We start from the raw sequence: 21,413 nt of genomic DNA, 5'->3' as shown, positions 1-21,413 counted from the left end.
TTTTAAAAATACATCGAAACTATTCATACATGCGGATTATCCGAATATTGTTAGCAATGAATGTAGCTAGCAATATTGCATAAAGATCTGACCATAAAAACTTTTGATGTATTTTTAAAATAATACTATGACAATCTTTTTTTATTTCTGGCAGCATTGCTTTTGTTTTAATTATATTAGGCTTTTATAGAATAGTTTAAATTGTGATTTAATTTAAAATGGTGATAATAAAAACACGCTATATATCTTCTAGACACCAATGCGTTACAATTTTATTATAAAAGAATAGATATAGATTATCTATGGTATGGCATTCTCCGATTTACGGCGACTGATTAGCTGATGATTAGAGATTGCGAGATAATTAGATGAGTAAATGTGTTCTGTGGTTCTGTGCTGATTAGTAGTGGCACCACTGTGGGAGCACCACTAGGGCTTGTTTACGTTACCAATTCACATTTAAATTAACGTTAATTACATAAAAATACCTAAGTATCGTTACAATTTGGTAGCGATACTTGGTAACTTAACGGAATAATAACGTTATAATAAGGTTAATTTTGTGTTAAATCTTAACGTAAAATTTTATATTACTTCGTTGTATGTATATTCTTGTATTATTGGCGTTGTATACAAGTCGCCGATCGACGTACGCCTCTCCAGAATTCGCCAGAAAGTGGGGAACGGAGTTTCTTAAACCTAGGTTCCCTCTGCCTACCCTGCTATGTGCGGGATACAATGCTAATAATTTTATTAAACTTACCCATTTAAGTTTTAAAAAATTAAATGCTTAACGATTGTAAAACCAACAATGTACCTATATTGACAAAGACAAGTCTTACATATATAAAGGTACTGTTTCTATTATACGAGAGCGACGGTAACAAAACTAGCTTACAACAATGCCATTTTTACGATACTTAATGATATCGTGAATTTCAGGTTCCCTATGCTTAACGGAAAAATTATCTAAATATAAAGGTAAATATGGTAACGATATTTATCAATTATCGAATTATTGATACCCGACGTAACGATACCAACTTTTTAACGTTATTTCAAGCTGTTATTCATAACGTTATTTTCAGAATAACATGAAATAATAATGTTTAAATATAAAAGTAATCCAATACTTTCAGGAGTTTCAGGTCTCTTGGCAACATGAAAAAGACTCAACACGTACTATTTATTATTTTTAAAATATTTTAACCTATAATGAGAAATTATTTTAAAGAGTGCTATTTCGGTTTTTTAACAAGTGAGATTTTTTCTTTTTATATAAAAATATAAAAAGAAAAAATCTCACTCACACATAATGAGATATAAATAGACTATGATATCATAGTCTATTTATATCTCATTCTCATAGACTGCATCCACTGCAACTCTAAATTGTATTAAATATTTTCATCAATATTCTGGAAAAGAAAAGAAAATCTTAAAATGCACATTTTTAGAGGCTAAGTATTGTGGTGCAATGCATAATTAATATTTCCCTGTAAATACAATAGTTGTGGGTTCGAGATAAAGTCACAAAAATTCAGCAAGAGTGGGGGACAGAGTGTTTTAATAACAAGATCCTTCTGCCTATTCTGCTAAGTAGGAAAAAAAGTCAGATGCTTTTCTTTTTTTAATTCATAAAATAACCATTAAAATATCTTTTTAAATGATTATATATAAACACTAAATAACTTATCTTAACTTCCAGGTAGTAGGTAAAGCAGCAAAACCCATAGCAGTTATGGTTCTTGGTGTTCCTATCAGGAGAAAATCGTACCCCCTGAGGAAATATTTCTTTGTATTCCTCATAGTAGTTGGGATAGTTATGTTTATTTATAAAGATCAAGCGAAAACAGCAGTTGATAGTTCCTCCGGTATGGGAATTGCGGAACTATTACTTAACCTTACCTTTACAATGGATGGTTTGACTGGCACAGTAAAGGTGAATACCATGTTTCCTTTTGTTTTTTATATATTTTTAAACTGAAATTATTATAGTTTGATGGGACAGCATCTGACAGTAAACCGATGGTTATAAATTCAATCCCCAATCAGGGAAATAATTAATAGCTTTTCCCCACTCTGAAAAGGCAAACTGTGGTGCTGAGTTCTGCCACTCAACATACAGTGTCTCAAATTGGAATAAAGCGGGAAACTGAAAGATACCTTAGATTTCTTGCTATCTAGAAGTTATAGCTTATATGTAAATTAAAATAGAATAAATAATATTTTAAGTTGATTGTCAAATGTTTCTCTTAATGTAAGGGGGTCAACAACAAATTATGTCACTCTTAATAATAAATTAAGTAAGGGTGTAAGTGTGTGAAATCATATTTTGAAATATAGTATATATTTCATTATCAAAAAACTAAATTTGTGTGCAAAAATAAAATTCCTGAACTCTTGTTAAAATTTAATAATATCTAGATGCAAAATTACAAAATGTGTAATGACACGCTAGGTCATTAAATTATCTATGTATGGATGGTTGGTAATTCTATTTATATAGTATGAAAATTGAAAAACACTTTTGTGTTATCTATCAATGTGCATATCATTCCATTTTGGTGGAATAAAGAATGTGATATTGAGTTTTGTAGCATAAGTCTTTGTCTTTGATGACTGATTTATACATATAAATGTATAATATTTTCCAGGAGAAAATCAAAAGTGAATCTTCTTCAACAGGCCCTATTCTATGATGTTGAATACAAATTTTTGGTAAGTACTTAAAAAACAATTTTGTTAATTTTATACTAAATTACATATAAATTGAAATTCAAGCATATATTAATTACTTCATGAATCTTAATGTAATCTATACCTAATATAATAAAATTATAACTGATTACTGTTTGTACATAGAAAATTGGCTGTCTGTGCGTTTTTGCATGCTAATCTCAGAAATGGTCTGGACTGTGATTTTAATGATTATAAGTGTTTGTTTATATAAATCGGTTTATAAACATGTGTATATAATAATTAATTATGTCAATATAAAGTTTTTTCTTTGACAAATTGTTACAAAATACCTACTTAACTGTTTTAATACACTGGCTGAAACTTTAGTTTTTAATATTGTGATATGGTCTTTAAAATGATAATGTTATTAGATCACGAAAAAAATCAGGTGACAAAATAAATAATTGTATAGTTTAATTAAGCAAATAAAGGCTGCAAGTGGTCACTAGTAATATACAACCTATACCTCGGAAACATTTTAATCATGTTCACCTGCTATTGTATACAAAATGTTTATATAAATTGTAACCTATGGTTATTCTGATGTATGCAAAGCTATATTACTGTAAAGTTTCATCTAAATCCGTTCAGTAGTTTGTTAGTAGGATTATGGGATTGGAAAGCCTATATATACATTTGAAATATCTCATTATACTTATGCACATCTTTGTCATGAAAAGTTGAATGCCTTAAATATAAGGATGTTGTTAATTAAAATGTTTTCTCTGTGTAATTTTAATATTTATTTGTAATAACAATTGTTTATTTTAGATTTTTACGATAATTTTAGATATTCTATCTACATTTAAAATTGTGATTAATGTTTATTTCTTATTTATTTAGCTTCATGCTGTATCCTGAAGTAGGGTAGACGGAGGGACATAGGAACCTACTGTTAAGACACTCCGTTCTCCACTTTCCGCCGAATTCTTGAAGCATGCGTGCTGACGGAACTGGCGGAATTTAACGCCGCGCTTTGCCTCGTTAGCAGCGAAAATTGAAAATATTAAATATTTCATTCCTCTAATTGGGAATCTAACCCACAACATCCGTTCATAGTCTCATGCTTGTGCCCCTGCGCCGCGAAGCCTTCGGAGTATTAATATTATCTTATATTATTGTGATTCTTAATTACTAAGATATATTTTGTTGCCTTTTTACCTGCTCTGTTATTTTTAATTGCTATGCGAATTTTATATTATTATTTTTTTAATTTAAATCTGTTTAGAAATTTTATTATTTCGAAACTTTACAGTATTTATAGCTATTGTAGCAGAATAAAATAGAAATAGATGGCGAAGCCGCGGCCAATTTTGTATACGAAAAAAGCTTATATATAAAATATAAACCTAATTAGGTATTTTTTTTGTATCAAAATTGAGTTGTATGCTATTTTGATATCTTCCCTAAAGCTAATTATTTAAACTTGAACCTAGAACCATACTATGCTGGTGCCATTTACCATCACTGTGTATTTATTGTATTTTTTATTAAAAGATTTTGGTTTCTTTATAATATTATTCTTTGTTTTTAAATTGGCTTCATTTGTGACAGTGCGATGTTATGGTAGAGAGTTTAAGTACTTGAATTTATATATACTTAAGTGAGCAGAGCAGGCTCTGGCAGGTATTTTTTATTATTCAGCAAAGATTTAATCAATCGAGTAACCACTATAACTGTTTTATAATTATATTATGTCGTTGTAATAAATTATTTTTTGGTATTTAACAAAAAAACAATTTATTTTCTATATATTTGTTCAATTTTAATTTCAGGTCTTCATTATTATTTCATTCGGTGTTTCGTTGAGTGGTGAAATTTTCAAATTCATCGCATTTGTTACGTCTTCACATAGTTGGCCTCGCATTGATGGGCGCTTTGAGCCAACTGTTTATATTCTATATGGTAAGCACTAAGTACACAAAACCTAAAATAATTTAGAAAAAAACATCAGATTTCTATGTTTTCTAAGTATATTTTTGTATTCATAATGTGAAATAATATTTTAAAAATGTAAAATATTATTCTCTTGTATAATGATCTAAAATAATCTTGAATTCTTTGTCTAGCAAAAATTTGTATCTCAATATCTTTCATCAATATAGTTGAGCAAAACATGTATATAGTTGAGCAAAGCTTCCTATAGACATGCTAAAGATATAAATAACTTTAAAAAAAAATCAGCTTAACGCTGTATCTCGCACACAACAGGGTAGGCAGAGGGAACCCAGTGTTAAGACACTCCAATCCCCACTTTCTGCCAATTCTGGAGGCATTGCGTGTTGAGTGGCAGAACTCAACGCCACGCTTTGCCGCGACGCCAGGGCGAACAAATGTAAATATAAACGTAAATAAATATTTCACGTCTTCCACTGGAGATCGAACCCACTACCGTCGCGTTACAGTCACGCCCTTGTGCTGCGCCACGAGGCCACTCACTTTAACGAGCATATAAAAATTGGCTTAGTGGTCAGAATGAGATTACCTTAGGAATATAGATATATAGGATTATAGGTTTAGGAATATAGAATATAGATAATTTTAATATAATCATTCCTCTGGGGACCGGATCCACAACGAACGAGCTCAATGGCGTGCCATTGGAGAGGCCTATGTCCAGCAGTGGACAAGGACAGGCTGATGATGATGATGACGATGATATTACAATTAAGTATCATTTATAAAATGGAAGTTGAGTATAAACTTAACACAAATCAGATCTTGTGATTTTTTTTTATAATTTGATGTTTTGTAAGAAGCTATTGACAGTCTTTATATATGTTTTTAAATTTTATACTGTATATCTATTTGCTATTATTGTTTTATTTTTTTTTAATAATAGCTACTGCTATATGAATTCTTTAAGAGTTTAATATAACTAATTTATGTGTGTTTTAATTTCAGGTTTGTTTTTGGACATTTTCTACAAGGGGATTCTGGGCAAGCCAATAAGAAACCTATTAGTAAATAGTATATATTTTTCAAGGTGGCCTCGACTCATTGACCGTACTGTATTTCTATTAAGTGATGATAGTACAATTTTAAGGGAAAAAAAAGACACATCAGGTCAATACATTTATTTCTTATATTTAACAATTACCTATTTACTTATTTTTCATATTAATTCATTCATTTTTAACCTTTTTTATTATTATTTTTTTAATAAAAACTTTTTTCTATGTTTAACAGAAAAACATTTTTTTAATGTTGTTGTACTAATATGTATTTCTATACTTTACTTTACTTCATTCACTTCACTTCACTTCACTTCACTTCACTTCACTTCACTTCACTTCACTTCACTTCACTTCACTTCACTTCACTTCACTTCACGTCACGTCACTTCACTTCACTTCACTTCAGCTCACTTCACTTCACTTCACTTCAATTCACTTCAATTCACTTGACTTCACTTGATTTCACTTCACTTTACTTTACTTTAACCCTTCTGTAGTCGGTTAGGTAATTTAGAGGAAGAAAAGATTTGAATGTCAGATTCAGAATCATATTACAGTTACAAAAAATATAAATATGACAGTAAAATGAATATAAAAAAAGCCAAGTCGCTGACACTGCAAGCACCTATTATACAACTAAGTATAAATATCAGGAACAAGTAAAATAACTAATAAAAATACATTAATAAAGCTTAAATATATATTTTACAAAACCCGTAACACTTAGACACTTGCAAAATTGTACTTGTTGCAAAATAAGATTTTTTTACAACTACTTACTCAATAATTAATAACAATTACTTATAGACTGAGATCTCAGGACCTCCAGACCTACGTCATTTTAGTAAAGCTGAAATTATGAGGGTCAAGAGGCCGTCGTGGCGCAGCAGCAGAAGGTGTGACTGTAACGCGACGGCACGGCTCGAGGCAAAGCGCGGCGATGAGTTCTTACACTCAACACGCAATGACTCCAGAATTCGGCAGAAAGTGTGGAACGGAGTGTCTTAACACTGGGTTCCCTCTGCCTACCCTGCTGTGAGCGGGATACAGCGTGAAGCTGATACACATATAATAACAACAAATTGGTTCATTTATCTGAAACATAGAAATACTGAAATTTTAATAGGTATTTATAATAGTATATTGATATTAAATTTATTATTGATACTGATTTATTGGTAATTAAATCTTCTTTCATCTTATATATTATATATATGTCATCGCTCAGCTTGCATCCTCTACATCGGAATCCACATGTCTCGCAAAATGTAATTCCGTGAACGAAGTTTCAAACACAGACTCACAGTTCCGGTGTACATTTAATCTGAAATAAATAATTACTATATATAAAAAAATTAAAAACTATTATATAAAAAAATCAAACAAAATACATAATATATATATTTTGCTTTTACCTTTCGCTGTCACCTATCATGGGTAGAGACAAGCCTGCTGATGATGTTGATTGTGGGCTAGTAGGCTTGTTTGGAGCGCTTTCTTGTAGCGTACTGGTGAGCATATAGAAAAAAATACGATATAAGTATATTCTTGCTAAATTCAACTCCTAAATGTGTGCTTTTGGAGTTAATAGTTCATCTGAAATTTCGTTGTTACAAGTGGCAGGTGTCTCAAATTTAGCATGGGCGTTACTGATAGGACGCTTTTGCTTACTAAGATGGGAATTTACAATATTCAACTCTTTAGGGGTTGCTTTTAAAGAATGATAATTTTTACGAACTTCGTTACTACAAATGCTAGGAGTCTCAAATTTTGTATGGACGTTTAAGTTTAAGTTATTTATAGGACTTAAGTGATCACTTAGACGGGAATTCCCAATACTCGACCCCTCGAAGTCGACGTGGCGCAGGGGCACAAGGGTGTGGCTGTAACGCGATGGTCGTGGGTTCCATCTCCACTTGAGGTAATGCCCGGCGTTGAGTTCGGCCACTCAATACTCAATGCCTCGAAAAATTTTGCCTTAAGTGGGGAACGAAATGTGTTAGCACTATGTTCCATCTGCCTACCCTCTGTGTGTGGGATACCGCGTGAAGCTGAAAAAAAAAGATAAAGAGGCCAGTCATGGCGCAGAAGCACAAGAGTGAGATTGTAAATGCGACTGGTTGGGGGTTCATTTCCCACTCGAAGAAATGAAATATTTATTGAGATTTATATTTTCATCTCTTCGCTCTGGCGTCGAGACAAAGCAATACCTTAATTGTTAGGCATAAAATAGTGTACGGAAGTGCCTTAGTGGAAACGAAGTATGTTAAAATTAGGTTCCCAGATGTCCTTTGCCTACCTTGCTATGTGAGGGATTCAGCCCGAAACTAAAAAAAAATATAGTAACAGTTATGTAAAAACATTTTTTTTCTTCAAATTTATGATGCTCCGTAACAAAAAAATCACATTAATGATAAGGAGCTTTTATCATTTTTGTATGAATTTTCCTAATAGGGCTTTATTAGGAATGCATAAGGATCAAAGTCAGTTATTTAATCTTTAAGTCTGTTTACGCAATTGTAAAGGCTAGAATAATTCAAATTAGTACTTATATTCTTCTTTAACATAATATGGTGAAAGTAGAAAATAATAATTTGTTACTATATTGCAAAGCGCTCTAAGAAAAAAAATGTTCGTAAACGTTTCTATGTATTTACAAAAAATAATAAATAAAATCTAAAATAGTAATATAGGTCGCATTTTTTTGGACCATTAAAAATTATACGCTTTTAAGAATTACGCTAATATGGTAGCAAAGTTAAGTAATTCAGATTATATTTTTTGAATAAATAATCGTGTAGAGTGGGTAGATCGAAGCCGCTGGCGATTGCTAGTTTAAAATACATATCTAAGTCTTTATTGCACCGCGTGGCAAAGAAACCAAAGTATTTTTTATTTAATAAAGGAAAATGTAGGTAAATAATCTATAAAATATTAATTGGTCATAAAGTTACCTGAATATGGTTTCTTCTTCCTTCATAGGTGTCGTCGTGCCTGCTGGTGAGCTAAAAATGTAATTACTTTTGGTATTGGTTACAGTCTTGACATATTATGCGATAATTTAATCATTCACTTAATTAATATTAAATATATTGTTAAATCTAACATATTAAAACATCTATATTGTCTCATTTATAAACGAATGTCTATAATATTTTAACTTTTTAATATGAAACATAGCGTCGAAGGTAAATAAATATCATACAAAAACAGTATCATAAGAGGGGGTATCATAAGATCTACATATAATACACTTGACCCAATTTTATTATACCTACATTGCTGACATAGGATTTGTCTCTTGTCGACGAGGGCGCCACCAGCAGACTTGGACTAACCAATCTATATGAAATGCGAAAAAGCTTCTCATTCTCCTCAATACTACGGATCTCACCTGACATGTAAATAAAACAATAAGCACCTAAATACATATACAGGTGTATGTAACTCGATGAACGAATCAACGGTAGTATATAGTTATATTATTTATTTAACCCCTATTCATGTTCAGTGACTTTCAGAAGTTTTTGCAAATATGAAGGAATCACAATTCTTTGTAAAAAACCAGATTCTTGAACAAAATGAGCGAATACAGCCCGTCTCAGTACTCAGTAGTATACTCGTCTCATAACTTAATAATAAACATTTCGTATAATAGTTAAAACCTGTCGATATCTAAGTCTTGAAAATAAGATATAATAATAATAGATTATTTGAGATTAAAAAAAATACTTAGAAGGGCTGTAGCCAAAAAAAGTAGCTTGTAACTTACGCGGTAAATTTTTTGTTACTAATTTCTGGTGTGGGCCAGACTATTCTGGGGTGGAAGAACTCTATTTAAAATTACTAAATCCTTAATATCCTCTGAACCTCTGAAAATCGCTGATCCTATGTAGGGATGAAGTGGATAGGTACTGAGGTTCACTATTAATACTACCTAAAGTTGATTCGTCGATCGAGTTTCATCCTATATATCTAACTAGCGGACGCGCGCAGCTTCGCTTGCGTATTTAGGGGTGAATTCTAATAACCTATGAAACATGTGTTCAATGAAATATTTTTAAGAGTCTAAATATCAAATTTTATAAAAATAGGTGCCGATTTCAATTTTTTTCCATGCAAACTTTGAACCCCTATTTCACCCCTTTAAGGTTAAAATTTTTCAAAATCCCTTCTTAGCGGATGTCCAAATTACGAAAGTAAACATCTGTCCAAATTTCACGTTTTTACCATCAGCAGTTACGGCTGTGCGTGCGTCTTACCTCAGTCAGTGAGGACAAGTCCTTTTATATATATTCTAGTTATATTTATATAATTAATTATATTATTTAATTATTATATTTTTTGGTTTTTTAGATGTTATATATATTGATGTTTTTATACTAAATTGTTAAATGATATCTATTAAATAAATAAATAAAATAATACCAATAATTAAAAATAATAAAAATTTGATGTCATTAAGTATTTACCTCTTCATTACCAACACAATAAATGAGTGTCAAAAGAAAGCCTTGGAAAGATTTGATAAACTGACGTGTATAGCAAAATGCCATAAATAAATATATATTAGCATATATGGATATATCAAATATACTGAGGACGTTTGATAAGCCTAGAATAGGCAGCAAGAATAGGGCTGCTTTAACGCTCTTTCTGTAAAATAAGAAAATATACATATTTAATACATTAATAATCAATAAAATAAATATTTTAATATTATATTGAAAAAAAAAAACTGTTGTCTACTTTATTCTAAGATTTTCTGGTGTTTTCGCCTCCTTTAATTTTTTTATAACCATTTTCATTACTCTAACTAGGATAACAGCATTGCACTGAAATAATAAGATAATAATTTAATTGTCAAATAAATATAGAAAGTTCCTTAAACGTAACTTTCGTAGTTTTACCAAAATAACCGTAACTCTTGGTCCTTGTAGGATCCAATAACTAAGTTTTAAATTGTACCCGAACCAACATCTGAAAGAATAAATATTAAAAAAACTATAAAATAATATAACATAATAACTTAAACAAATAAACAAATTGATTATCAAACTAACACTTTGACGCTTTCTTTTTTATACGAAATCCATACTACAGCTGTCCAGATTGTCGTCAAAAGTAATGGCACTGTCCATCCACAGATACAATAAGTTTTAAAATGAAATGGTTGCAAAGCGTTATTGGATATCAGATAATTAAGATGCAACCCTTCTATGAATATCCAGGAGTACACAGCAGCGACAGAATATTCCGCCATAACGTACAGAACTTCACATATAGTTGGCTGAAATGAAGGACTAGGAATAAATAAGAACCTTTTTTTATAGAAGAGATTGAGAGATAGAGAAGAAGATTTTTAATAGGTTCACGCTGTACCCCGCACATACCTGAACTTCTGATGTCCACTTTCCGCTGCTTACCATCGGGAGAATATGAAAATATTAAAAACTTCTGTTCCTCGAGTGGGAATCGAACCCACAACCTATCGCGATTACAGTACGCTTACGCCTCTGCGTCCCGACTAGCCTGATTAAACATAGATATTATTTATTTATTTTGAAAATAAATAAGTAAATACTTACGGTATTATCAATTCCTTTCAATCTATAGCTCGTCGTCTTAACCGTTACACTGTCTCTTATTATATATTGATCCAAAAATATTACAAGATGGAGAACAGTTTCGAACAATAGTGAATAAAATAAATGTTTATGAATGCGATTGCGGATATTTTGAATGATTCTGATAAAAATAAACATGTCGTTAGCTTATAATTTTTATTTGAATAATACAAAAAATACGTTGTACATTATTATTATTACCGAAACTTTTTAAATATGTATAGTGCGACGATTATGGCGATGAAAGATATTATATATCCGGTAATTTCAATATATCTACTCCTTTCAGCTACTGCGTACTTTGTCTAAAAAACAAACAGCTACTCGTAACATTAATTATGTTTTTAATGAAAAATGCAGCAAAGCTGTGAATAAATTTATTTACATGTTCTTTATTGGACATAATTTAAAAAAGTACAAAAAGCTTTGTTGTTGTTGTTTTTTCTTTTATATTTCCAGGCTTGAAAAGCATTCTTACCCAACTAACTCTATCATTTTCTGATAAATATTAAATTTTCATATTCTTTTTATAACAAACAAACTTACCAAGTGATAATAGTCATCATTGAAACCCTCTACGAATATGCCCTGAACGTATGGTGGGAAACAGTTACTATAGTTTGTCCATCCAATATTATTTCCTTCATTTAAATGTCGACCTTCCCAAAGAGAATCTTCCCTACAACGTCGAGAGGCATAACCTACAAAATTAATGGATTTAATAAAAAATAATAATAATGTGAATCTTTTTTTATAATGTTTTTTTTATACGTAATTATGGAATTAAAAAAAACATTTAGAACTATTGTTAGATAGTTTAAGGAGTCCAGAATGTTTTATGCTATATACCTACTTACTTAAAACTGAAAGTCCGAAGTTTGACCATTTTTATTCATATAATTAAGGTTTAGTACAAATTTTACAAATAACTAAATAAGAAGTATCTATAATAAAATTTATTTTAATGAAAGATTATATTTACGTTTCGTGTCGATGAGACGACCAGATGGGCAGAGCTGCTGGATCGTAGTTCCTGGTATAGTTGGAGGCCAGCACAAATATTTGTCAAAGACTGTATTACAATAGGAGGGAACTGTAATTAATAAAATATTTTAGCTTAGAAATTAAATTGAGAAGTTAAAATATAATTGATATTATAAGTAAGGATGTATTGGGTGAGGGCAGTCGCGGAGCAGAAAATGAAATAATTTGTTTATATAAAAATTACATATTTTTAGAAGATAAGCAATCTTCGATCAAATATATACTAGGTAACCTTATAATAATGCATTAAGGCTTAGTTTCGTATAGCGCGTAATGGATATAAAACATTTTACTTTGTTTCAATTTCAAATCAAATTTTTCTTTCAATTGTTTTTAACCATCTGCGACTGACGTCGTTTTCTTATAGACACCGAGATATATAAAGTTCGGCTTATTACCATTGATTTTTAATATAAGCACCGCGGCTTTCAGTACCTTATTGTAATGAGTGTTACAGGGAACCCACAGGTACAGAGAGGCAGAGAAGTGTCCACGAGACTACCATCTCAGTAAAATTACTTATTTAAAAAAAGGACACGATATATTATGTCTGTGGAGGATTTTTTTTAGTTTCACGCTGCATCCCTCACATCATGGTTCCGTTCCCCATTTTCCCCCCATTTTTCGAATTCTAGATTATAATTCAATTGTTTAAATGCATGTAAGTTCGTTAAAAAAATCGCTTGTTTTATCAATCAAATATTGTATTATTTTTATTGTTATACTTTACATTTTTATATTGCCCTATTGATATTTTGACTAATAAATAGAATTTTATATGTATGTATAGTAGTCATGTATTGTGTATTCTTCGGTAACTTTAAGAATCTGTGATGTGTTACCATAGTGACATAATACTTCAGCTTTGCTTATATAAAAGCCATATTTTCCTAATAAAACTCTTAGATTTTAACTTACAAGAGGTAATTATACGTTATTTTACCTTTTTTTGGGGCCGTCGTGGCGCAGTGGCACAAGGGTGTGTCTGTAACGCGACGGCTGTGGGTTCGATCCCCACTCGAGGAAGTGAAATATGTATTTCCATTTCTTCGCTCTGGTGTCGAGGCAAAGCGCGGCGTTGAGTTCTGCCAGTCAACACGGAATGCCTCCAGAATCAAGCAGAAAGTGGGGAACGGAGTGTCTTAACAATAGATTCCCTCTGCCTACCATGTTAGGTGCGGGATGCAGCGTGAAGTTGGTTTGATTTTTTTTTATTTTACTTTTATATCGGCCGATTCTTTATAGTGGATAGCCTTGATATAATTTGGAAATTGAATAAGTAGGTATAATGTGTCATCAAAATGTTGAATTTCAATTTTACTGCGAAAATAAAATATATATAATAATATTAAAAATATAATAATATTATAGTTTTCTACTACTTATCTTATAGTGCCTACTGGCCTCGATTATTTTTTGTTTTTTCATTTCACTTATGTTTTAGTTTTTTGTAAAACTGTTTTCGCCAATTCGCCAATCTTCTACACAATTCTCATCTAATTTATAAATATATATATATATATATATATATATATATATATATATAAATAGATAATAACTAGATACGTATTAAAAGGTTCATAGGAAAGTTGACCATTTGTTAATCACCGTATTCAGTTGTATTAAATATAATTCAACACTAAAAAGATGGGTGAAGAAGAACCAGCGTCACTCGAAGGACAGTTTTTTGAATATGCCAAAATGATGGATAAAAAGAGAGATGGAACAACAATTACTTTGTATAATTCTGATTATTGGATGAGACAATGTAAATTGTTAGACGACAGGAAGCTTACAATGACAGACACTGGGATATTATTTAATAAGTTTAGGTAACTGTACCAATTCTAATATTATATATTGTATTTTACATAATTTAATATATATATATATGTTTTTAAAATTTATCAACATATTCATAATAGTATGGTAGGCTCGATATACATATAGTTAACTTAATCTTATAATATACTAGTGACCCACTTCCGGCTCAGCCCGCTTGAAAACTTAGTGCCAAGTGCCAATTGAATTGGCCCAAATTTTATCGTATGTTTTTGTTTATTTGGAAGTGTATATAAGAATATTTATATATTTCGTAGTATGTACATATATCGATTTTAAATAAATTTACTTAAAAAATAATGTTTCAATAATTTTGCAGTAAATCTGAACTAAACTGGGATGAGTGGAATGAGTTTCTTACAGAACTATGCGAGTTAAAAGAGCTAGAGGAAGAGAAGGTGAAAGATTTAATGACTAATTGTGGTCTTCCTGGTCAGACACCTGTATTTGTACCGCAATACAGAGACTTTTTCTTAACATATAAACCAAAAGAGAAAATGCTTTTTTAAATTCTATATAAAGTAAGATATATCGACAATAGCCTAAGATTTGTGGACCACATTACATATCCATTTAACCCTCATGGTGGTTCAATTGAAAGTGGAAAAAAGACCAGAGTCAGAGAAAGTTAGTAGATACTAGCTTTCGTATCGGTTTTAAATTTAATCTTGAAAGCAACAACTTGAAAGCAAAGTATCATTTGTTTGTCTGTTATTCCAAAAACATTAGTAGACGTGATGCCTGACCAATATTCTTAATAAAATGTAATTTAAGATCATGAAACGTGACATGATGAGATAGGATCTGATCGGATCTGTACATGCAATGGCTGTGGACATCCAAGCTAGAATATTTTTTGTTAATGAACATGAAACGACCTGAAAATGTATTAGCATCGCATTTGATATTTGAAAAGGCTAATCTATAATAGCATCTATGGAAATTGTCAATTAAACTAAATAAATGATGTAATCAAAGCTCTAAAATATTAGTAATTTTTCATTATTATAACAGAACCGCCAGGTGGCCTGTGTTACCTTACCTTTCAGAAAGACAGATTTATTGAAGTCTGTATACTTCAATTGACAATCTTCTGTTGTTTTCGGATCGTCTCCCGATCCTGGCGTCGTTACCAAGGTGGTTATGTTCTCTATGAGCATAAACGTCGCAACGATCCTAGAATCGGAAGCCTGAAAAAAATATACATACACTAGCGGACGCGCGCAGCTTTGCCTGCTTATTTACACCCCTAGGGTATGAATTAAAATAAACCACGAAACATTTGTTCAATAATATATTTTTAAGGGTCTAAGTTTCAAATTTTATAAAAATCGGTGGCGATTTAAAGATTTTTCCATACAAACTTTCAACCCCTTATTGGATTTCAAATTTAATAAAAATCGGTGCCGATTTAAAAAAAATCCATACAAACTTTAAATTCCTATTTCATCCCTTTAGGGTTAAAGTTTTTCAAAACCCCTTCTTAGTGGATGTCCATATTACGAATGTACCATCAGCGGTCACGGCTGTGCGTCTTCCCTCAATCAGTGGGAACAAGTTCTTTTATATATGTATAGATTAAAATTAAAAAAAAAAATAGCTTCACGTAAACCGCACACAGCAGGGTAAGCAGAGAGCCTAGTGTTACGACACTCTGTTCCCCACTTTCCGCAAAATTCTGGAGGCATTGCGTATTGGGTGGCGAAACAAAATTTTAATAAATATTTCATTTCCTTGAGTGGGATTAAACCACAACCAGTCGCGTTTACACTACACTTAGTGCCCCTGCGCTACGACTGGCCTCACTTATACTAGATGTACCAAAATAGTAGTCTACTTTAGATATTATAATCCACGGTATTTCTTTCCTGTCATAGATTTATTTATTACTACAGTTGCGGGCTTATAAATCCCCCCAAATGAATATTAAAATTGTCTTGTTTATAATAAAAGATTCAACGCGTTTGTGGATTGTAACTACCGATCGTGTTCGTATATATGGGAGTACTACATATGGGAGTTTTGAAACATCTTGATTCTGGACTGTTGTAAGATGCTAACCAGATTTAATAGAAAACTTTACGATGTGCCAGAAAATAGTAGTGTTTGAGATGTTCTACTCTAAAACTGAACTGACAAACACATATAATTCAGTTCAGTTTATAATTTATGGTGTTTCGAACATATAAATAAGTGAAATTACTCTTGTCATTAATTGTCTCTCAGTAAACGTCACAGGAATAAATAGCATCAGCTTAAAATATAACAATAATAAATAAATAATATAATATTGAATCGCCTTCGAATAGTAAACGAGTTTTCCTCAAATCGATATTAGATGATTTTTGTTCTTAGAATCCCATTTCATCCAGAATTCAATTCCAAGAAGATTTGCAAGTCCTCTGCCTACCATACTATATGAAAGATAAATAGTGAAACTGAAAAAAAAAACAGTCTTGTTTTGTTCCAAAAATGTCTATAAAAGAATGTCTATATATGTTTTAAAATAAATTTAAATATAGTTCTTAAATCGTGGCGCAGCGGCACAAGGGTGTGACTGTAACGCGACGGTTGTGGGTTCGATCCCCACTCGAGGAAGTGAAATATTTAGGAAAGTGGGAAACGGAGTGTCGTAACACTGGATTCCCTCAACCAACTCCGCTGTGTGCGGGATACACCGTGAAGCTGATTTTATTTTATTTTTAAATTAACACAATTAACTAATACGACACAATTAATTAATATTCTGTAGTCGCTACGTATAATTGAGTGGATATTTCGATTTTGTCCACAAAAGACGTTTTTAATTGATAAAAGATAATCATGATGTTTTAATATTTTGGTCCAGTCCCTTCAGTTGCGTTATAGCAAGCTTAGCTTCCTACGCATCATACATTACTCTCAACTACCTTCTCGCGGTGACCTTTAATATAATTTTCAAAGCGGCGCTAAAATTCAGATCTGACCACTTCCGCGCGCTTAAATAAATGCAATGACAAATTAATCATTGACCAATTAAACTTTTTATACTTAACACATTTTGAAATAAAAGTAAAAGCAAATATAAACAATATTTTTATTCTTACTTACCATTAATTCTTCTAATTTCTAATATTGAGATCAGAATTAATTTATAACCATTTATTTAATTTCATATCTTTAACACTATTAATATAAAATATTATTTAAATTACATTAAAATAATTTTATATAAATTTTGAATTATTTTTCATCATTAAACTTCTAGATAATAATTATTTGGATATCACTTTTTTAAATATTATCACTGCCTATAATATTAAATGCCATCACTTCTATCATATTTTTCACTATTTTAATATTTGCATGTCTTTTACATCACAAATTGAAAATCACAACTTTCGGCACTCCCACAAGCGCGAAGGGAAGCTATGAACCCAACGGAACGTCAAATGCGACTGAGCTATCCCGAGGAACACACTGGAATATAATCTAGGAATCTCCAATTCGTTCCAGGTCGAATAAAATTAAAATTACAAAATGCATATAGTTTGTATAGATATTTCTACCTGTTTGTATAGATATTACTAAAAAGCCTTGTCGCGTTTACAATTACACGCTTGTACCAATACGCCAAGACAAGCCTCAAATAATATTTAATTAATTTTACATAAAATACCGACTCCTGAGCAGCCACCTCGGTCGCTGATCGTCTAGCTGGGCCTCCCTTGGCGCAACCAAGGATCTCACCCGGCTGGGCTGACCGTCCAGGTGGCATACGCTCATCCTCCCGCCCCTATCCCTCCACACCTCTGCAATGTGCCTGCCCCGGCAGACACAACGCCACCGGGCCTATTGCCCACTCCAATGACTACCTGAGCCGTTTCCCTGCACCACGGCGCTGGAGAAAAGAAAGCATTCTTTCACAGCAGAAGAAGATTTGACGTGAAATTGTACATAATCGTACAATTCCACAGCTAATACAAACTTTCAAAATTTAAGATTTTAAGCATATTTTCAGGTTAACAAAAATAATAATTTGTAATTTAAAATTTGTTTCATTAATTCACTATCTTTGCTCGTAATTATTGTTTCATATACATATTTTATTTATGTTTAGACTGCCATTACCCACAATGTACATATTGTATATAGATTTAGGTATATATATTTTGGAAGTAGTAGCTTATAAGTTTTTTTATAAATATATTTTCTATTGATACTTTTTATATATAAAGGCCATCTGGTACACAAGGCCTCATACTGACAAAATTGCACTTGTTTCAGATGGTATCACGGGATCATGTCCGCAAAGGATGCGGAACACTTCATGATGTAGAAAGGAAAAGAAAAACTTTCAACCCCTATTTCCCCCCTTTAAGGTTAAAATTTTTCAAAATCCCTTCTTAGTGGATGTCCAGATTAAAAAGTAAACATCTGTCCAAATTTCACGTTTCTACGCACAGCAGTTACGGCTGTGCGTGCGTCTTACCTCAGTCAGTGAGGACAAGTCCTTTTATATAAATAGATTATTTAAGTACTAAAATCTTATTCTATACTGTGATATAAATGGTCCCCTGTTGCTTGCGGTTACGATAAATAAAAATGAAATTTAAGACAACGATAATAAATACCAAGAGTACCATATATACGTCCCACGTGGGTGGGTGGCATAAGCGTGTGACTACAAACAAAACGCTACAGGTTCTGGGTTCGATTCCCACATTCTATCGTCGATAAACCGTTAAGTACCTAGCACATTGCCACTTCAATGTACTAATTTGTAAGGCGATGTCGGTAACTCCATATATATGCTCCATAGCACGTTAGGCAACTTTAAACTTATTAATTAAACCGGCTATTAGGGTCCATGTTACGGCACCGTAAGCCAAGATAGGTAGGATCCACTGGTCGAAGACTTTCGTCTTCAGACATTGATGTATAAGATAACAAGAAGATTTGACGCAGCTTGCCAAAAGCTGTCTAACCTGAATTCTTCGATCAGCCTCTCTCTCATCAGGGCTTCGCCAGGTCTACCTCTTTTGGGCCTTTTTTATAGAACGATCAAGGATCAACTAATGTGAAAGTACATCAACAAACGAAAATAAAAATATCGTACTTTTGAAAAAATCGAGGTTGTGGATTCGATTCCGACTGGTAGAGGTAAAGCGCGTATTTGAGTTCCGCCACTCAACACGCAATGCGTTCAGAATTCGGTGGTATCGGTGTGTATCGGTGGTATCGGTAATGCTAAAAAATAAATCTATAATCGTTATATGTAACGAGTGTTGTAACGTTGAATCGTCCCGTCGTAAAAATGTTTATGTTATACTAGGTATAAATAAAGGCTTAACAAAATCGGTGTTTGTATAAAACGCATAAATAAGTATAGCGTGCCAGTTTATTTATAATCACTATAAGTGATCTCACCAGCCCGATCTCACTTGTTATTATTAGAATCGGATGTTTTTTACACAATTTATTACTCACATTTTAATTCTATTACAAAAAAAATGCAAACACTTATTTAGAAAACGTATAAAAATTTGAACGTAATATCGAATTTTAAGAAATTATCTTTTTCTTTTCTATAGCTTTAATTTCGGTTAGATTATTATTTTTAATAGCAAAATGAACTTTGTACCAAATTACTCACTAATAAAATAGATGATACCTATGTGGAACCCGTGGGTTAAATTTGTTTCAACTGCAAATTATGCGTCAACTGGAACATTATTTTGGTTATTTTAGATTTGGGTGGAGATTAAAGAAAATAGTACTTTATAAATACCTAAGAATCGCCAATAGACAAATTCTGAAAATCACATGATATTTTTCTTCACTTACATAAGACAAAAGTTTCCCAGAGCTCGAGTCAATAATACAATTTTATAAATTCAAATCTCAAGCAAATAGACAAAAGGTTTAAATTGCAATTTATTTAGTGTATAACAGTAAAGATAATGATACTAAGATAATTAACCAATTTTCCCTAAATACTTCCCTTCTCCCTTCCCTAAATATGTTTATTAAATAAATCATCGTACAATTCAGACAAGAAAAAAAAAATTAAAGTACTTATAATACAGTTATGCCGAGCATATCATTGATTTGCACCTCCCTTATTAACTGACGTGTAAATTTTTACACTTCGATAAAGTTGTAAATTCAACGAATTTTATAGGAACGTATGACCTACGTAAACTGTATTCAGAAAATTTGCCTGATGGAACAGGATAATGAAATAATATACGTGCAGTCATGTTAAATTATTAATAAAACATTACTCAATACATTATATATATTTAATATGCAAAATGATACAATAAATACTAATAAGGAGAATTGACTTTTTGCAACAATCTTTCTCGCAAACCTTTTCGATTACAATCATCGAGCCAGTTTACGCATTTTTTTTCTGAGTTGTAATACATATCATTAGGCACTATTGTCACAAATGGATCGTTTAAGTCAGGATGTATAACCAAGAAGTCATTTCTACCTTTTTTTTGTATATATGGTCTGTCTAATATAGCGGACGTTTTTTTAGATAAAGCGTTTAGTAGCTCATTTTCAACTAACACTTCCATTTCGTCTTGCGTTTCCGCAACATTATTGTCATTTTCCTTTACATCATCTCTCAGCAAGCTTTTGAACAAAATGTCTCTACCAGAATTTGATAGTTTAAAATATTTTCTTATATTATCTCTATCTGAAGCTAATCTTCTTAATATATAGCTTTTTTGAGGGTGTTGCTTGGAACTATATTCAGAATCACGAGTGTTTTGATAAGGGCTATTTTTTGAAGGCAATAAAATAAAATATCCATTATCCGATTTACAATTAACATATAAATGTTGAGATAGTTGGGTGACGGCTGTCAAAAGTATAAACGCCTGAAAATAATAAATAAATAGCAGTTTTATTATATCCTAAAACTATTTTTTAACGTCATCTAATTATTTTTTATGAATCTATTTTTTTATTAATATGAATGAATTTAATAAATCTTATTCTCTATTAAATTAATTTAAAAGAGGAACGCTGCTTCTACGATGGTTGGTGACTTAGACGGCGTAGGGAACCCATGAGCGCAAAACTAGTAAGAATTAGTACTGCAATTTATACATCCCGTCCCTTAATGAAGCAAAGAATGACAATGACAAATGACAAATGGCAAAGAAAATCATCGTGCGACGAACATGAACTAGACGTAAATAAC

General features: G+C 31.6%; 3 protein-coding genes across 8 annotated transcripts; 2 read left to right on the top strand and 1 right to left on the bottom strand.

Moving 5' to 3' along the window:
• Positions 1-376: 376 nt before the first annotated feature.
• LOC146527082 (solute carrier family 35 member B1-like) lies at positions 377-9,413 on the top strand. 6 transcript variants are annotated; one of them, XR_014879268.1, is made up of 6 exons: positions 377-553; positions 943-981; positions 1,709-1,942; positions 2,658-2,721; positions 4,518-4,647; positions 5,647-5,936. XR_014879268.1 is itself a non-coding variant. In XM_085205981.1 (6 exons), the coding sequence occupies exons 1-3, from the start codon at positions 1,162-1,164 to the stop codon at positions 2,700-2,702; spliced, it is 297 nt and encodes a 98-aa protein (XP_085062107.1). In that variant the 5' UTR covers positions 1,019-1,161; the 3' UTR covers positions 2,703-2,721; positions 4,518-4,647; positions 5,647-5,808; positions 6,507-9,413. The 6 variants fall into 6 exon arrangements, 2 of the variants coding, with proteins under 2 accessions (XP_085062107.1, XP_085062106.1); XM_085205981.1 differs by lacking the exons at positions 377-553; positions 943-981 and adding exons at positions 1,019-1,179; positions 6,507-9,413 and having other exon boundaries at positions 5,647-5,808; XM_085205980.1 differs by lacking the exons at positions 377-553; positions 943-981 and adding an exon at positions 1,019-1,179.
• Positions 6,386-17,680, bottom strand: LOC146527080 (PDF receptor-like). The gene is made up of 14 exons (XM_085205979.1): positions 17,303-17,680; positions 15,255-15,402; positions 12,309-12,419; positions 11,873-12,027; positions 11,528-11,631; positions 11,288-11,447; positions 10,763-10,989; positions 10,610-10,679; positions 10,449-10,534; positions 10,172-10,355; positions 8,978-9,093; positions 8,654-8,704; positions 7,115-7,207; positions 6,386-7,023 (listed from the first exon to the last, which is right to left on the bottom strand). Exons 1-14 carry the CDS (start codon positions 17,303-17,305, stop codon positions 6,924-6,926), a joined length of 1,608 nt encoding a protein of 535 aa, XP_085062105.1. The 5' UTR covers positions 17,306-17,680; the 3' UTR covers positions 6,386-6,923.
• LOC146527081 (tubulin polymerization-promoting protein homolog) lies at positions 13,924-15,192 on the top strand. The gene is made up of 2 exons (XM_085206299.1): positions 13,924-14,202; positions 14,532-15,192. The coding sequence occupies exons 1-2, from the start codon at positions 14,018-14,020 to the stop codon at positions 14,719-14,721; spliced, it is 375 nt and encodes a 124-aa protein (XP_085062425.1). The 5' UTR covers positions 13,924-14,017; the 3' UTR covers positions 14,722-15,192.
• Positions 17,681-21,413: the final 3,733 nt, after the last annotated feature.

This window comes from Heliconius melpomene, chromosome 21, assembly GCF_056956725.1.
Source record: "Heliconius melpomene rosina isolate 202511_hmr_F chromosome 21, ASM5695672v1, whole genome shotgun sequence".
Classification (NCBI taxonomy): domain Eukaryota; kingdom Metazoa; phylum Arthropoda; class Insecta; order Lepidoptera; family Nymphalidae; genus Heliconius; species Heliconius melpomene.
Note: the sequence above shows the minus strand (reverse complement) of the source record. Positions and strands in the feature narration are given on the sequence as shown.